The following is a 20,065-nucleotide window of genomic DNA, read 5'->3' on the forward strand; positions in this document are numbered from 1 at the left end:
TTTCAATTACTGAATTTCTCTAAATTTCTTTTAGAATTCTCTACTTTCCCCCTTCAGTTTTGCTTAACAGCAAATGTCTCTAATGAAACAAGATGTAACACTCATATATCTGAATGTTCACTTGTTTATAATAATTTTGAACTGTGCAATCCCGCCACACTTACCAGTGATGTAGCAGGTCAACCTGTTGTCTACCAGACAGTTAGGATGTAACTCACCAATGATGTAACAAGTCATTTTTGTCTACCAGACAGTTAGGATGTAACTTACCAGTGATGTAACAAGTCAACCTGTTGTCTACCAGACAGTTAGGATGTAACTCACCAATGATGTAACAAGTCATTTTTGTCTACCAGACAGTTAGGATGTAACTTACCAGTGATGTAACAAGTCATTTTTGTCTACCAGACAGATAGGATGTAACTTACCAGTGATGTAACAAGTCATTTTTGTCTACCAGACAGTTAGGATGAAACTCACCAGTGATGTAACAAGTCATTTCTGTCTACCAGACAGTTAGGATGTAACTCACCAGTGATGTAACAAGTCATTTTTGTCTACCAGACAGTTAGGATGTAACTTATCAGTGATGTAACAAGTCATTTTTGTCTACCAGACAGTTAGGATGTAACTTACCAGTGATGTAACAAGTCATTTTTGTCTACCAGACAGTTAGAATGTAACTTACCAGTGATGTAACAAGTCAACCTGTTGTCTACCAGACAGTTAGGATGTAACTTACCAGTGATGTAACAAGTCAACCTGTTGTCTACCAGACAGTTAGGATGTAACTCTTCAATGATGTAACAAGTCATTTTTGTCTACCAGACAGTTAGGATATAACTCTTCAATGATGTAACAAGTCATTTTTGTCTACCAGACAGTTAGGATGTAACTCACCAATGATGTAACAAGTCATTTTTGTCTACCAGAAAGTTAGGATGTAACTTATCAGTGATGTAACAAGTCATTTTTGTCTACCAGACAGTTAGGATGAAACTCACCAATGATGTAACAAGTCATTTTTGTCTACCAGACAGTTAGGATGTAACTTACCAGTGATGTAACAAGTCAACCTGTTGTCTACCAGACAGTTAGGATGTTACTCAACAATGATGTAACAAGTCATTTTTGTCTACCAGAAAGTTAGGATGAAACTCACCAATGATGTAACAAGTCATTTTTGTCTACCAGACAGTTAGGATGTAACTTACCAGTGATGTAACAAGTCAACCTGTTGTCTACCAGACAGTTAGGATGTTACTCAACAATGATGTAACAAGTCATTTCTGTCTACCAAATATTTAGGATGTTACTTATCAGTGATGTAACAAGTCATTTTTGTCTAACAGTTAGGATGAAACTCACCAATGATGTAACAAGTCATTTTTGTCTACCAGACAGTTAGGATGTAACTTACCAGTGATGTAACAAGTCACTTTTGTCTACCAGACAGTTAGGATGTAACTTACCAGTGATGTAACAAGCCAACCTGTTGTCTACCAGACAGTTAGGATATAACTTACCAATGATGTAACAAGTCATTCATCAGGTATATAAGATGTAACCTCAGCTCAAAACTTGCATCTTTTGCCATTATTCTGAAATTCAGACAAACAAGGTGTTACATTCGGACAATGGTGCTTATGTCAACAAAGTTGTTTGACTCTAGTACTATATAGCACAGCAGATGTCAATCTGACAAAAGATTTCACAATTTTTCAAGATCTCCTTTATAGGTTTATTGACTGGTTCTTACAGTTTTATCTATATACTATTGTTCTTGCAAATTCAAAAAGTTTACCAGATTCTTAAACACATATGTTTCAGGTCAAAGTAACACGTAACATACTGTACATAGAATACAAAATGTAACATACTGTACATATAGATAACATTGTATGATACTGGTATATCGGCATTTTTCAGCATTATTTCAGTTATATATCAACAGTCAGTTAAACAGACTATATTCCTGGCTTCTACACCAGTAATGACTTACTCTCCATAAGTAAATTACAACTTCCACACATGAATCATAGTGGGAGACTACTGACAGTTAAAGGAACATTTTGCTGCCTAGGGGACAAAGTTGCCATCTTCTACATTCATGTGCTGTAACGTATCAGCTAACTGGGCAGGTTGACAATACATGTAAGCTGTGATTTTTAAACTCTAAGGAAAAAGCATAAGGGCAACATAGTGACTGAAATCTTAGTCTTGGATCACTTGCTCCAAGTAATTTGATGATCACGCCTATGTAATTGTAAAAAAAAATAACTTTCTAACGGAAATCAACTCTCAACATGACCACTTACAGTGGTGTATCAAACACTTCCTCTATCTCTCTACAGTCAGACATGCATTACCAAATATGGCCATACTTCTCCTAACTTTAAAATCAGATATCAACACACAAGCATGTCTTTAGTTAAGTCCTGTAACACAATTATCTTTTCCCAGCCACTGCAGACAAGAATCACCATAGTTCCAACTATTGTGCCTGTTTTTGTCTATCAAATAAAGCCTCCAGAGTAACTTTTTATGGGCAGAAGAAAAATGTGTTCAAGGTTACTTGACAATAAAAATTAGGGTATACAGGTAGATAGACATTTCTTTTCTTTTCTACTTTTTCTTCCAAACATTTTATCACGAAGAAACCTTCAAATATTGGGTCATCTATCTTTATGTACAATTAACGCAAGAGAATTAATGCAACACTTGAATCTAAAGTACAAAACTGCTTTCAAGCTTAGTTGTTCAAATATGTATAATATAATTCCAAAGTGAAGGACATAGATATTAAATGTACATAATTATGAAGTATTTATTTCTGTATTCAGGCCACAACTAGCACATTCTACCCTTAGAATTGACATGTTTGGTCAGTATTACTGTAAATCATTACATAAATTATGCATAACTGCAACAGCCACACATCTGAATAACCTTTCATAATAATTTGATAAATTGTTTTGCAGCTTCTTTTACATGACACAGCAATCTTTCAAAGGCAAATAAGATTGGACATAAATGACTATAGTAAATTTTTAGAGACAGAATTTGTGAAAGTTCAAAAACCTTAAACTCTAAAGATATCTATCTCTGCCTTTGTGACCAGTGTAGATCATGATCAGCCTGCACATCCAGGCAGTCTGATCAAGATCTGCACTGTTGGCCATTCAGTCACTATCGTTTTGGTTAGCACCCCTTTCAACAGTTAATGGTACTGTCCAAACTGAAAGATGGACAAGTTCATTATAGAAATTTAGCAGGATAAGGATATAGAAATAGTTTTATTTATATAGTTATGCAGCTCCAAGTTTGGTTAGGAAGCTTTGTAAAATAAACTATTCCTTAAATTTATCAAATTATTTTTTGATTTTGATGTTGTTAGTTTTTAACTTTGTTCTTTTTGACATGTTCTATAATATTTAACTATGTTACGTAATATTCTGAGCAGGTTAGTTAATTGGAAACAACAAAAAAAGTTACGTCACTAAAAACTTTTTGATTTTTTTCATGAAGAGAAAAAAATCTTAAGGTTGGGGCAACATTCTATTGGGTAACTATACGCAAACGTTTTCCTTTTTCTGACCTATGCAACAATACACTACCTTTTCACTAAGAACAGAGCAATGAGCTGTGACTGTTGATCCGTTGTACAGTGCTGGAATATCCAACTCTTGCCAGTCTGAAATAGTGAAAGCAAACTTCTCTTATGTAAATATTCAAACTGATGGTTCATGGTTAAGTTCATTGAAAACAAACTTCTTCATTATAGATAGATTTTATGAAGTGAATTCTTCGTGAAAAAGAAACCGATACGGAGGGAAATGGAGCGTAGCGGAGTGACTGACCGAGGTTTCTTTTTCTTGAAGAATTCTTATCATGGACTCTATTTGACATAGTGTGAAATCTATGTTTGACCAATCAGAATTGCAGAGTCAGTTGTGTTCATTTAATTGATGTTTACAAATCATTATGGATTCTTTGTCTACCTTTGACTGACACCTCGTACTAACAAAAATGTGTCGGCTTCCTTTGATGAAGGGGCGGTCATTGATATGCATGCACATTCAGTCGACACTCTTCAGCGTGTAGAGCCATTCTTGGAAAATTATTGCTACAGTCACACTTTTTGAAAAATAACTCCCTCTGATTAGTCAAAAAAGTAGGTTGCACACTATATTTGGCATTACATTTGTTCAGTAGATAAAAAAGTCATAATTATTTAAACATACTTATGACAGCTTTCAGTAAGGATCTGCTTTGAAGAGAGGCCAGTTTTATAGGGGTTTCACTGTATCTACTTTATGCAGATGAAAAAAAAATATGCACACACATGTTGTTTTTCCATAATGGCTAAAACTATGATTCAGATAAAACCAGCAATTAAGTGTTGTTTCAACATTTGGTGTTACATAACAGCTGCTCCTGCAAATTTTTATATTATACAACATATATCATGATTAGTGAAATCACAAAAGCGCATTATATTGTCACATGCATGAAATGCGTGAATCATCTTATGAAATCTTGCAGCAAGTTTTTAACCATGTCTTTGCAAGGCCATATAGATCTGTGCTTCATAGGGCCATACAGATCTGAGGTTGTCAGACATACAGCTCTGGGATTCAAAAGGACATACAGGTCCGGGCTTGTCAATACCTTATAGCTCCCAGTTTCGTAAGTGCATACAGGTCTGGGCTTGTCAATACCTTATAGTAGGTCCAGTCTAGAGCCCTTATCAATTAGTTCTGCTAATTTCTGATTAACTAAGGTCTGCTCAGCTTTCTTTGATGACCGCTTATTACACAATCATGTTACTATATAATTATCAATTTCAATTCATATTCCAATTATTAAAATATAAAATAATGTAACATTGTAAGTGCTAACAGGCCTGGGTTTGTCAATACCTTACAGCTCCCAGCTTCATAAGGGTATACAGGTTTGGGCTTGTCAATTCCTTATTTTGTTTGTTTGTTTTGGGTTTAACGCCGTTTTTCAACAGTATTTCAGTCATGTAACAGCGGGCAGTTAACCTTACCAGTGTTCCTGGATTCTGTACCAGTACAAACCTGTTCTCTACAAGTAACTGCCAACTTCCCCACATGAATTATCAGAGGTGGAGGACGAATGATTTCAGACACAATGTCTTTTATCAAATCGTCACGGAGAACATACTTCCCACCCGGTAATCAAACTCGCGACCCTGCGATCCATAGACCAACGCACTCACTACTGAGCTAAGCGGGCGGGCACCCAGCTTCATAAGGGTATACAGGTTTGGGCTTGTCAATACCTTATAGCTCCCGGCTTTAAAAGGACATACAGGTCTGGGCTTGTCAATACCTTGTAGCTCCCGGCTTTGTAAGTGCATACCTTTCTGGGCTTCTTAATACCTTAAAGCTCCCAGCTTCATAAGGGCATACAGGTTCCCGGCTTGTCAATACCTTAATGTAACCTCCCAGCTTCATAAATGCTTACAGGTCTGGGCTTGTCAATACCTTATAGCTCCCAGCTTCATAAGGGCATACAGGTTCCCAGCTTGTCAATACCTTAATGTAACCTCCCAGCTTCATAAATGCTTACATGTCCAGGCTTGTCAATACCTTATAGCTCCCAGCTTCGTAAGGGTATACAGGTTTGGGCTTGTCAATACCTTATACCTCCCAGCTTCATAAGGGTATACAGGTTTGGGCTTGTCAATACCTTATAGCTCCCGGCTTCATAAGTGCATACAGGTCTGGGCTTGTCAATACCTTACAGCTCCCAGCTTCATAATGGTATACAGGTCCGGGCTTATCAATACTTATAGCTCCCGGCTTCCTAAATGCATACAGGTCTGGGCTTGTCAATACCTTGTAGCTCTCAGCTTCGTAAGTGCATACAGGTCTGGGCTTGTCAATACCTTAATTTAACCTCCCAGCTTCATATGTGCTTACAGGTCCAGGCTTGTCAATACCTTGTAGCTCCCGGCTTCGTAAGTGCATACAGGTCTGGGCTTGTCAATACTTTATAGCTCCAGGCTTCATATGTGCATACATGTCCGGGCTTGTCAATACCTTGTAGCTCCCGGCTTCGTAAGTGCATACAGGCCTGGGCTTCTCAATACCTTAAAGCTCCCAGCTTCATAAGTGCACACAGGTCCGGGCTTGTCAATAACTTATAGTTCCCAGCTTCATAAGGGTATACAGGTTTGGGCTTGTCAATACCTTGTAGCTCCCGGCTTCGTAAGTGCATACAGGTCTGGGCTTGTCAATACCTTATACCTCCAAGATTCATAAGGGTATTCAGGTTTGGGCTTGTCAATACCTTGTAGCTCCCGGCTTCTTAAGTGCATACAGGTCCAGGCTTTTCAATACCTTATAGCTCCTAGCTTCATAAGGGTATACAGGTTTGGGCTTGTCAATACCTTAGAGCTCCCAGCTTTATAAGTGCATACAGGCTCCGGGCTTGTCAATACCTTATAGCTCCCAGCTTCGTAAGTGCATACAGGTCTGGGCTTGTCAATACCTTATAGCTCCCGGCTTCGTAAGTGCACACAGGTCTGGGCTTGTCAGTACCTTATAGCTCCTGGCTTCATATTAACTGCATACAGGTCTGGGCTTGTCAATACCTTGTAGCTCCCAGCTTCATAAGTGCATACAGGTCTGGGCTTGTCAATACCTTATAGCTCCCGGCTTCATATTAACTGCATACAGGTCTGGGCTTGTCAATACCTTATAGTTCCCAGCTTCATAAGGGCATACAGGTCCAGGCTTGTCAATACCTTATAGCTCCCGGCTTCATAAGTGCATACAGGTCTGGGCTTGTCAATACCTTATAGCTCCCGGCTTCATAAGTGCATACAGGTCAGGGCTTGTCAATAGCTTATAGCTCATGGCTTCATAAGTGCATACAGGTCCCGGCTTGTCAATACCTTACAGCTCCAATCTTCATAAGTGCATGTCAATACCTTATAGCTCCTTGTAGCTCCCAGCTTCATAAGTGCATACAGGTCAGGGCTTGTCAATAGCTTATAGCTCCCGTCTTCATAAGTGCATACAGGTCCGAGCTTGTCAATACCTTACAGTTCGAATCTTCATAAATGCATGTCAATACCTTATAGCTCTTTGTAGCTCCAGGCTTCATAAATGCATACATGTCAGGGCTTGTCAAGCATATCATATGCAGCCAAAAATGTTCATGGACTAAAACTGCTCATTTTTCATACTTTTATTTCCTGACCTCCTACTTGAACAACATGCATCAACTGTATGCAAATCAATTGTCACTGATGTAATTAAGCATTCATCACCTTCCTTATATCAGTCAGTATACAGAACACATTTAAATAAGTGCAACTGGAAACACTTTTGTGTTGCATGTTCCGTCTCACATGTTCCGCTAGAGAATAATTGAATAGAATTCGGCACAGACAGTGCTTTCATACAAGAAAAGCAGAATTTATTAAAATCTTAAAGCTATGCAACATTATTGTAATACATGGAAAATGATTACTATACCAACAAATCTTCATAGATTAACATGACTGAGAATAATACATAGTATCGTCATTTATAAATCAAAACTAGAACTTCACAGGGGTGACAAATAATACCCCCACAATACAGCCTTCTCACAAAAGTATGGCAAATTTTAAGTTGGAAAGGGGCCATAACTAAGCTCCACTATTCGGCGATTTGACAGTGAAATGAATTTATGTCTCAATAAGAGACCTCTACTTTAAAAAGAAGATAAACCAAGATATAAAAAGACCCCATTATTCAGAGGGGTTAAAGGTCAAGTATGGAAGGAGTACTGACATTCTTTATTTTGATGGAATTAAATTGTATCAGAAAAAACAGTCCAAGAAACTACATGCACATAAAGTATAAAGACTGCTAAACTCAAATTATATTTCTATTTATTTTTCATTTACTTTTATTTTATTTTATTTATTTATTATTATAGCAGATGATGATGATAAAGATACATTTTAAGTTTCAAGTCATTATCTTATATTGTACTAAAGTTATATCTAGAAAGCGAAGATTGCCAAAAAACTTTAAGTATGAAAGGGGCATATTTCTGTCAAAAATACAATTAGAGTTATGAGGATTGTAACCACACATGCAGATGATGATTATAAAGAAATATTTTTAATTTCAAGACATTATCTTTTAAAGTACCAAAGATATGTCTATAAACGAAGCTTTTGAAAATATTTAACATGAAAATAATTCAAAGTATAACAACTTGGTGACCTTGACCTTGGGTATAATGGGCTCAGCCCCAGCACATACTTTGTTTGCATGCTGAACAATGCTAATGTGAAGTTACAGTAAGATATAAGCAATAATAACTAAGAAAAACAAAGGTTGCTGAAAAACTTTAACCAAGAAAGCTCACACCGACTCCGGGGCGAGTAGAATAGCACCCCTATGAGTAGAATAGCACCCCTATTCTCTGAATAGTGGAGCTAAAAATGGAATTTCAAACAGTTAATGGTGCTGTCTTATTTAATATGCAGTATGTTCAATAAGATGGCTGAAATCAAACAATCCTGCATTTCTTACAGTAACACATACCGTATAGCGGGTTATTTCTGCGGTCAAAATATTCTGCGTTTTGGTCCAAAAAATTGTGAAAGAAATTTCTGCTTGTTTAATTTATGCGTTTTCACATAAAAGGAAGTGAAATTTCTGCGTTTTCGATACCAAGGAGGATGTAGTTCCTCGCATGATCGGACGTTGTGAGAATGATAGCATACGAAAACAATGAACTTCAATTAAATTATCCGTTACTGCAGTTAATACTTTTAATGAAATCATTTTAGGATATAATTACATGTAAATTAAACAAATATAAGGCCAACAACATTGATACACTAAAACTGAAAACTATGGTATACATTACAACTGCAAACTACGGTATAACAGCATAACGGATACACAAGTATAAAGTTTACTAAGGTATAGTTCGGAAGATGTCCATAAGGGATTTATAAGAACAACTCAAGTTAAATTCACTCAATTCATTATATTCACAAAAAATCAAACAAACAAACAAACAAAAAAGGAAACCATTTCTGAGGGATTAACAGTAAGGAGTTTTATTGACTGTCACACCTAATTATATCATTATCAGTAATTGTTAGATGACGACGGTAATTTCAAATAATTAGACCATGCCATTATGAACTTCGGATTACATCGGGTAATATACCGTGAAGCAATGTTGATGAAAATAAATAGAGATTAACTGAATTAAATCATGCTGCTTCCTATAGCACTGGAAAATAAGATATTTTCTGTGTAAACTAGAAAGCTGGTTAAACTTCATACAAGCAATAGTATTGTTGATAATGTTTCTGAAATTCAATCCACATGCTCATTCAGGCTGTCCACATGTCTATGAAATATAACAGTACTTGTACTACCAAGAAGCAGATCTGAACATGATAAACGTATTGTTCAAATGTGAGCTAGATGAAGAAGTATACACTTGAAAATATAACAAAAACTGTCCATAAGACAGTGCATCCAACTTTTGACAATTTCTAAACATACAACAAGAACTGCAGGTGGCAAACATTCAACATGATCTCCAAGTGGCAATATACAACATGAACTGCAGGTGGCAAATATACAGCATGATCTCCAACTGACAAACAAAGATCATGACTCCAACTGACAAATAAACAATATGATCTCCAACTGGCAAACATATGATACGTTCTCCAACTGGCAAACATACAATATGTCTCCAAGTGACAAACATATATCATGATATCCAAGTGGCAAACATACCTCATGATCCTAAACTGTTACAACATGATCTCCAAGTGGCAAACTTACAATATGAACTCCAAGTGGCAAACTTACAATATGAACTCCAAGTGGCAAACACACAACATGATCTCCAAGTGGCAAACATACAATATGATATCCAAGTGGCAAACTTACAATATTAACTCCAAGTGGCAAACACAGATCATGGACACCAACTAGCAAACATACAAAATGATCTCCAAGTGAAACTTACAATATGAACACCAAGTGGCAAACATAGATCATGGACACCAACTAGCAAACATACAAAATGATCTCTAAGTGACAAACATACAGCATGATCTCCAAGTGGCAAACTTACAAGATGAACTCCAAGTGGCAAATATACAGCATGACCTCTAAGTGGCAAACATAGATCATGATCTCCAAGTGACAAACAGACAAAATGCTCTCCAAGTGGCAAACATAGATTATGGACACCAACTGGCAAACATACAATATGAACTGTAAGTGGCAACTATACAGCATGACATCCAAGTGGTAAACATACCACAAGATCTACAAGAACCAAACATATGGCATGGATTCCTACCAGCAAAGACACAACATTATCTGAAAGTGGCAAACATACATGACATATTCTCCAAGCAGAGAACATACATGATCTCCAAGCAGCAAACATGAAACATGATCTCTAGATGGCAAACAGTTTACTTCAGGGTCTGTACAAGAACATTTGTCCTACCTGAATAGCATCTTTGGTACAGGATTCTATGATGGGTTGTACAGTTTTATCAAGGTCTTCAAGAGATATGCCACAATCCTCACTCAGGTTCTGTAACTGTTCTGCCTTGTTACCCCATATTGCGTCCTCAATCTGTGACTAAAGTTAAATAATGATTCAAATGAATACATTTTTTAGCTCAAAACTGTTCTTACAATTTCAAAACACAATATAACAGAAATCTGAGGTATAGGTACATTCAACTTGAAAATGAACTTACGAATTGTGCCATTTAAACTTAAGAGAAAAAATTGAATTATATTATAACACTATATGGGTAGTTATCAAAGTTACAATAACTTAATAAATACTGTGAAATCATTAATATTCGTGGGGGACTAATTTTCATGGATTTCGTGGTTGAATCAATCCACGAAATTTAATCCCAACGAAAACGTAAAATTCCCATTCATTTTATGTTCAGACGTTGGAATCCACGAATTTACATCCACACGAAATTGCGGTTTTGACCAAAACCACGAAATTTCATGCCCACGAAATTAAATGATTTCACAGTACATAGCAACAAACCTACCAAATGGTCCTTTATACCTTGTAGACACACAAATAACAAACACAAATACTTATGTGAATCTCAAAGGTTTATAGTGAAAATATTCTGTATCTTTCAGTTTTCCACTGAAGATGGTGCAATGCACAACTGAACAGTCTCGGAGTCACATGCCACTACTCAAAAAGTATTAGACAAGTTACTGTTCAATAAACAAGAGCTGTCCGTAAGACAGCCAATGCTCCACTATTCGAATTATTGTCCTAGAAGCAGGAAAATGTTACCCTAAATGTTAAAATATCTACAGAGTTTCAATGCAGTATCTGCATTAGTTTTGGAGATAGTAACTTGCATGCAAAACTTTAACCAGAAGTTTTATGTTCAAAAGGGGACATAATTTTACCAAAATGCATGTCAGAGTTATGGGACTTGATGCTATCAACTAGTTTTATAACCCCAAAGGCACATGTGAAGTTTCAATTTAATATCTGCATTTGTTCTGCAGATAGTAACTTGCATGTAAAACTTTAACCAGGATTTTCCAAGTCCAAAAGGGGGCATAATTTGCCCAAAATACATTTCAGAGTTATGGGACTTGACCCAGTGAGGTTGGTAATTGATCTAGAAAAAGAAAAAATAAGTTTCAAATCTATATGCCTTTCAGTAATAGCTGTATGTACTTGCACGCAAAACTTTAACCAGGATTTTCTAAGTTCAAAAGGGGTCATAATTTGGCCAAAATGCTGATCAGAGTTATGGGACTTGATGCTATCAACTAGTTTTATAACCCCGAAGACACATGTGAAGTTTCAATTCAATATCTGCATTAGTTTTGGAGATAGTAACTTGCATGTAAAACTTTAACCAAGTTACTAAGTCCAAAAGGGGGCATAATTTGCTCAATATACATGTCAGAGTTATGGGACTTGACCCAGTGAGGCTGGTAATTGACCTAGAAAAAGAAAAAGTAAGTTTCAAAGCTATATGCCTTTAAATGATAGCTGTATGTACTTGCATGCAAAACTTTAACCAAGGTGTGATGCCGACGCCAGGGTGAGTAGAATAGCAATCTGACTTAAGTACTTGATCTTCTAAACAAAGATCTGAGAACGACCCATTCACATACTGTATATTTTGGATTTACAATATTGCTATTTTTGTTTTCGCAAATCTATTTTTATTTGAACCAATAAGACGACTTGTTCCAATGTTAAAGAGTAAGAAAAATGCGCAGTCATTCCAGGGCTCGAACCCAGTACCCCTCGCTTACAAAGCAAGTGGCCTACTGACTGAGCTAACTGGCTATCTGACACAACACGACATAAGAATTGTAAATATCAAAAATCAAGGCTAAACAGAGATTTGCAAAATGTTGTAAGTTAAGCTAAAAATCTATTTCGGCATTTTAATGTGTTTTGAAGATTTTTTCATGTCTATTATCACCTCCAAAAATGTGCAGATGCTAAATGCTTACTTAAAATTATCATCATTTCATGACTGATTTGTTTTTTTTTTCAACAATCTACTAATTATTCAAAAGTATTTGTCTTATCAAAGCAGATTTTGCACTTTAGTGTTGACAAGTTAACAATACTGGCATCTTGTATTAGATATTTACTGGCACAACAGAGAATGTGCTTTTTATCTTCCATCTGTGTGAAATTGTTCAGACATGCATTACATAAATCTGATGCTGCATCTAAAGTATAAGAGTACAGGGCAGGTCCTCCTCCTACAAACCACATTGTATAGTAACTTTCCTTACCTACATACCACAATATCTATAGCTGTTTTGTGTACTACTCACTTTGTTGACAACAAATTCAGCACGCTGGCTTCATTCAGTCCTAAATACCTGCACAAAATGAAGTCTATTTACCTATACAGCATGAATTGTTCATGCAGAAAACATCAGTACCCCAATGACCTACTTACATCTAGCATATCACAGTAGGTGATATATCACAGCAGCTCTGTGAGAGGACCATTATTGCAGACATTTCAAAAACAAACAATGCTTCAAGTCTTATAGTGCACCATACAGTCAAGCCTTGTTTTAATCTCCACAGATCTGAGAATTCTTCCAGATTTTCTTATTTATTGGATGTTAATTGCTTGTTTTGGCTGTACTGTAGACAGCTGTTCAGCATATTGTATAAGCTCCAACAAAGTAAATATTGTGTCATAGTAACAAATCTGTATCTGAAAAGATTTTCTAACTGCGCAAATCATATCAAACTATGCTACAGATTTCTGGTATTAAGATATGCAGCAGGACTCTGTTAGCTGTAATATTATAAATCCTGTTGCTGCCATAGGCAACAGTTACTTGTGCCATGCAAACATACATTTGTTCCATTTTTTCAGTAAGTCTGCAGCAACTTATATTTCTATTTAAATCATACACTCCTGTATTGCTGTATTTTGTTCGATTTTGCACTCTGTGATTCATTTTAGAATTTTATTTCATTATTAACCATTTATATCACAAAAATATGCTGCTGCTTCATTGTGCTTACAGTTTCAAAGGTACTTGCAGCACAAAAATTTCAATGGTATAAACCGGTTGTTGCTGCATGAAACTCTTGATAGTGTGCTGCCAGATTCTGGTTGCCTGGTAGCATCATATAATTTTTATACTGTACACACCTGTTGTTGCTGCACCAAGCTGCTATTTTGTTGCCAGATTCTGGTTGACTAGTACTTGCAGCAACATATAACATTTAAACTGTATATACCTTGTTGCTGCGTGAAGCTCTGATAATTTGCTGCCAGATTCTGGCTGTCTAGTGCTTGCAAAAACATACTGTACACACCTGTTGTTGCTGCGCAAAGCTGCAATATTTTGCTGCAAGATTCTGGTTGACTAGTGCTTGCAGCAACATGTAACATTTATACTGTATATACCTGTTGCTGCTGCATAAAGCTCTGATATTCTGGTTGATTAGTACTTGCAGCAACATAAACATTTATACTGTACACATCTATTGTTGTTGCACTCAGCTCTGATATTGTGCTGCTAAATTCTGGGTGACTAGTGCTTGCAGTAATAAATAACATTTATGTGAAACATGCCTATTAATGCTGTATAAAGCACTTACATTTTGCTGCCAGATTCTGGTTGACTAGTACTTGCAGCAACATATATAACATTTATACTGTAAATACCTGCTGTTGCTGCATGAAGCTCTGATATTGTGCTGCAAGATTCTGCTCAGATTGTGTGATCTGCTGCTCATTCATCTGCTGCTGATTCTGTATCTGTGTTTGCTGCAGTTGTATCTGTTGCTGCAGCTGTGCTACCTGTTGTTGTTGTGGAGTCTGTGGTGGGGCTTGACCTGGGGGCTGCTGTAAACAGAAATAAGAACAAGAGGGCCATGAAGGCCCTGTATCGCTCACCTGACCTATTGACCTAAAGATCATCAAGATTAACATTCTGACCAAGTTTCATTAAGATATGGTCATAAATGTGGCCTCTAAAGTGTTGAATAGCTTTTCTTTTGATTTGACCCGGTGACCTAGTTTATTACCCGACATGACCCCGATTCGAACTTGACCTAAAGATCATCAAGATTAACATTCTAAGTTTCATGAAGATATAGTCATAAATGTGGCCTCTAGAGTGTTAACAAGCTTTTCCTTTGATTTCACCTAGTGACCTAGTTTTTGACCCAATCTGACCCAGATTTGAATTTGACCTGTAGATCATTAAGATTAACATTATGACTAAGTTTCATTAAGATATGTCATAAATGTGGCCTCTACAGTGTAAACTAGCTTTTCCTTTGATTTGACCTGGTAACCTAGTTTTTAACCCTACATGACCCAGATTCAAACTGGACCTTGAGGTCATAAAGATTAACATTTTGACCAAGTTTCGTGAAGATGCAGTCAAAAAAAGTGGCCTCTACAGTGTTAACAAGCTTTTTCTTTGATTTGACCTGGTGACCTAGTTTGATTTGACCTGGTGACCTAGTTTTTGACCCCAGACGACCCAATATCGAACTCGTCCAAGATTTTATTGAGGGTAACATTCTGACCAAGCTTAAGATTGGGCCCAAATTGTGACCTCTAGAGTGTTAACAAGCTTTTCCTTTGATTTGACCTGCTAACCTTGTTTTTGACCCCAGATGACCCAATATCGAACTCATCCAAGATTTTATTGAGGGTAACATTCTGACCAAGTTTCATTAAGATTGGGCTGAAATTGTGACCTCTAGAGTGTTAACAGTCAAACTGTTGACGACGGACGACAGACGGACGATGGACACAGGGCGATCACAAAAGCTCACCTTTGAGCACTTTGTGCTCAGGTGAGCTAAAAATTAGCAAGTAAACAAACTGCCTTAACCACAGTGACATTTAATTTCACAGAACAATATGAGAAAATATGGTTTCACAGCTGAAGTGCTTCAAAGTGCAGTGTGTGACTTTTAAATAAACATGTTATAGCTGACACTGCACTTGATAGTCTTCAAGTATTTAAATGGTATTATCAAAAACAAGAGAGCCTTGAAAGCCTTTGTTAGATTGTTTATCTGACCCAGAATGCTACCAACTAAGTTTGGTGAATAACCGTATCAACAAATCGAAGAGAGTTCTGTGTAAGTATGAAAACAAGATGGAGCTGTCAGAGGAGACAGTGAGGTCTAATATTTCCATGCTTGATAGTAAAATAAAGCTCATCTGAGGAAGCTAGAGCTATCACTGGAGTAATAAATACCCTCTCATGTTTTGGATGATGTTTCATTTAGTTATAACAGAGATAGAGTGAAAAATCATCAAAACATTGACAAAACTTTCTACGAATAAAAGTGATATAATTCATGTAATATTTCTGCTACAGTTATGGACTTTGTGTCATATGATGTGGGTGAAGATGAAGAACAACTATTTTAAGATTGAAGCAAATCCATCAAGTACTTTAAACAGAGATAAAATAAGTGATCAAAACTTTAACATCGACCATGACTCTGGGGATAGTAGGATAGCTCTCTGTTCAAGCTAAAAAACAGCTTTCATGTACTTCTAGCCCATATATGCCATATTTCATGACATGAGACTTTTTTCTCCCAGATATTAAAGTACTGTATGCATGTGTCTTTTAGTTGGTAGCCAATTATTCTTGTTGCATCTAGTCATGGAATAAACTTGAAGTCTGATTCCCTGTTTAAATATCTTATTTCCCTGAACCCAGTAATTTCATGCATGGTATTAGAATTGAATTACAAATTAACCAAAAAGTTTTATTTGAAACTCTAACAACAAAGACCAATATTTTTTGTGCTCCACATTCCATAATTACAGATACTATGACTGTTGACATTCCAAAAACATGTCAAAGATGTACTGAAACATGCCAAATACATAGAGAAGGCATAATATAAGCTCCACCTCATTCAAGTACTTGTGAGATTCCAGTTTCCTCCCCCCACCCAGCATCCCCATACCAAGCAAATAAAATTATCTGTTACATCAGAGGCAAATACTGTCAGTCAATCAGGGATTCAATCAATTTGCAGTTAACTGTTCTCCATTTGTGACAAATTAGGTTGACACGGATGCCCTGTAAAAATGACCAGCTGATTGCGATTAAATCGATCAGTTCTTGGGGGAAAAAAGAACAAGAGGCTTAAATTGTCATAAGTCGCTCACCTAAGGACCATGACCTTCTGATATTGCTTCTGACCAAATTTGGTTAACTTTTGTTCAGCTATTCGTTATTATATTTAAAAGTCCAAAACTTCTTGTATCACCTAAATAATTTTCTAACAAATATTGCATATCAAATATAAGCACATGTCCCACTTGTAAATCATAAATGAATACAGAGTTCAGGGACCAGTCTAGAAGTTCTGTTTTTGAGCACAGTCTTGAAACTGACCATGCAATGGTGTTGCAGAATTCTGAAACTGGTCTCTACATAACCCTTCCACCAAGACTAAGACTGGTCTCTACATGACTCTTCCACCAAGTCTGAGACTGGTCTCTACATAACCCTTCCACCAAGTCTGAGACTGGTCTCTACATAACCCTTCCACCAAGACTGAGACTGGTCTCTACATAACCCTACCACCAAGTCTGAGACTGGTCTCTACATAACCCTTCCACCAAGTCTGAGACTGGTCTCTACATAACCCTTCCACCAAGACTGAGACTGGTCTCTACATAACCCTACCACCAAGTCTGAGACTGGTCTCTACATAACCCTTCCACCAAGTCTGAGACTGGTCTCTACATAACCCTTCCACCAAGTCTGAGACTGGTCTCTACAATTAACCCTTCCACCAAGACTTTAACAATTACCTCAACAGGTGCTGTTTGCTGTAGTCCTATAGATGACACAGGCAGCAAGGTGGGTGGTGGGGCAGATGTTGGCCATGGTCCCACCTGGGCTGGAGGGATCACACCAGGGGCCACAGAGGTGATCTGACTGATGGTAGCAAGTGGAGGCTGCTGTGGAGGCTGAGGCAGCGGTTGTGGCTGAAGCTGCTGCTGAGCTTGTTCCTGAATCTTCTTGTTCTGTACATTTATTACTGGAAAAATAAAAAGGAATATCTAAGAGAAAGAACACCAGTATACCAGAATTCTATCATTCATACATACATATTTGTTTGCTTATTTTAAGTTTAGCACTATTTTTCAACAGTATTTCAGTTATGTAACAGCAGGCAATCAATTAACCTAACCAGTGTTCCTTGACGTTGTACCAGTATTTACAAGAGGTGGATGGCAAATGATTTCAGACACAATACTTTCTAACAAACTGTAACAGACATGAATCAAACTCAGGACCCTGTGATCTGTACAAGCATGTGGGCTAACACACATAATTATAATGCATGTATAATTGTAAAAGCAGACAAACTGCAGTTCCTCCAAAACTGTCTCATGCAATATAATGGTAATTTATCTAAAATCTCTAAACTGAAAGATATATTCATGTCCAAGTTGAATGTTTTTTCGCGTAAAACCTTTTTCGTTTTATTCCCAAAGTTCAAGAAATTGTCAATAAAGGACATAGTCTGTTAAACTCTTGTTTTCTACTACTATATTTGTAAAAACACCCCCAGCTGTTAAGAAGGAATTACTGCTAGTTATTTCTCTGATAAGCCAATGACCCATGGTTGTGAGAATTTTATAGCTATAAATTGTGGTAAGGTTGATATTCCTACTGGGCAGCATTGCTAAAACAGTGAACCCAATATCCTGGTGAATAACCGCCTAAAATAACCAGACACAGTTTTGTACTTCCCTAACGATCTAACTTCCTTATCGCATATAGGAAAATTTTCTGTAATTCAATATTACATTATCCTTCATAAATGTAGCAAAAAATATAAATTTCTCTGCTGATCTTGTTGACCACTGCATATATTGTGTCACATCAGTTAAGCTATGGAGAGGAAGCAGCAGAAAATAGGCATGCAAGGCTCTCAGTTACATGAAGCTGGTCCATGAATTACTCAGTGAAATAAATGAAACATAATTATAGAAGTTGTTTTGGCTACCATCAACCCTACATGTCTACCTGTAAAGTTACAAAACCCATGTACAAATCATGCAATCCATCTCTAACTACCAATTTTACTTTGTCTGTGGTAAAAACAGGAAAAAAAGAAAAATGGTATTTTAGATTTTAGATGTTATCTTAGCTTAACTGGCATTATAATAAGGTAGGTCACATAAGTAAACTCATGACAAGAGGACCATGATGGTCCTGAATCGCTCACCTGTCCCCACATGACCCAGTTTTGAACTGAGTATGACGTCGTTTTTTCTATTATTTGACATAGTGACCTAGTTTTACAGCTCATGTGACCCAGTTTTGAATTTGACTTAGACATCATCGAGATAAAAATTTTGACCAATTTTCATGAAGATCATTTGAAAAATATGGCCTCTAGAGAGGTCAAAGGTTTTTCTATTATTTGACCTAATGACCTAGTTTTTGAAGGCACTTGACCAAGTTTCGAACCTGACCTAGATATTATCAAGGTTAACATTCTCACCAATTTTCATGAAGATCTCATGAAAAGTATGGCCTCTAGAGAGGTCACAAGGTTTTTCTATTATTTGACCTATTGACCTAGTTTTTGACCGCTCGTGACCCAGTTTCGAACTTAACTTAGATATCATCAAGGTGAACATTCTCACCAATTTTCATGAAGATCTCCTGAACAGTATGGCCTCTAGAGAGGTCACAAGGTTTTCTTTTTTTAGACCTACTGGCCTAGTTTTTGACCGCACGTGACCCACTTTTGAACTTGACCCAGATATCATCAAGGTGAACATTCAGACCAACTTTCCATTGAAAAATATGGCCTCTAGAGAGGTCACAAGGTTTTTCTATTTTTAGACCTACTGACCCAGTTTTTGAAGGCACATGACCCATTTTCGAACTTGACCTAGATATCATCAAGGTGAACATTCAGACCAGCTTTCATGAAGATCCATGTAAAATAAGGCCTCTAGGGAGGTCACAAGGATTTTCCATTTTTAGACCTACTGACCTAGTTTTGGACCGCACGTGACCCAGTTTCAAAACTTACCTAGATATCATCAAGGTGAACATTCTGACCAATTTTCATGAAGATCCATTGAAAAATATGGCCTCTAGGGAGGTCACAAGGTTTTTCTATTTTTAGACCTACTGACCTAGTTTTGGACCGCACGTGACCCACTTTTAAAACTGACCTAGATATCATCAAGGTGAACATTCTGACCAATTTTCATGAAGATCCGTTCAAAATATGGCCTCTAGAGAGGTCATAAGGTTTTTCTATTATTTGACCTATTGACCTAGTTTTTGACCGCACGTGACCCAGTTTCGAAGTGACCTAGATATCATCAAGATGAACATTTAGACCAACTTTCATGAAGATCCATTGAAAAATATGGCCTCTAGAGAGGTCACAAGGTTTTTATATTTTTAGACCTAATGACCTAGTTTTTGACCGCACGTAACCCAGTTTCAAACTTGACCTA

At 36.9% G+C, this 20,065-nt stretch overlaps 1 protein-coding gene across 2 annotated transcripts in view; it reads right to left on the reverse strand.

The window, feature by feature from the left end:
* LOC123525850 (calcium homeostasis endoplasmic reticulum protein-like) overlaps positions 1 to 20,065 on the reverse strand; it is a 112,957-nt gene that overhangs the window by 58,931 nt on the left and 33,961 nt on the right. For both annotated transcript variants that reach the window (XM_053538111.1, XM_053538112.1), the window contains 5 exons: positions 17,384 to 17,613; positions 14,246 to 14,425; positions 10,528 to 10,665; positions 3,618 to 3,694; positions 1,527 to 1,601 (listed from right to left, as the gene is read on the reverse strand). In XM_053538111.1, the coding sequence (XP_053394086.1) occupies positions 1,527 to 1,601; positions 3,618 to 3,694; positions 10,528 to 10,665; positions 14,246 to 14,425; positions 17,384 to 17,613 (700 nt within the window). The remainder of the gene's footprint in view (positions 1 to 1,526; positions 1,602 to 3,617; positions 3,695 to 10,527; positions 10,666 to 14,245; positions 14,426 to 17,383; positions 17,614 to 20,065) is intronic.

This window comes from Mercenaria mercenaria, chromosome 3, assembly GCF_021730395.1.
Source record: "Mercenaria mercenaria strain notata chromosome 3, MADL_Memer_1, whole genome shotgun sequence".
Taxonomy (NCBI): Eukaryota; Metazoa; Mollusca; class Bivalvia; order Venerida; family Veneridae; genus Mercenaria; species Mercenaria mercenaria.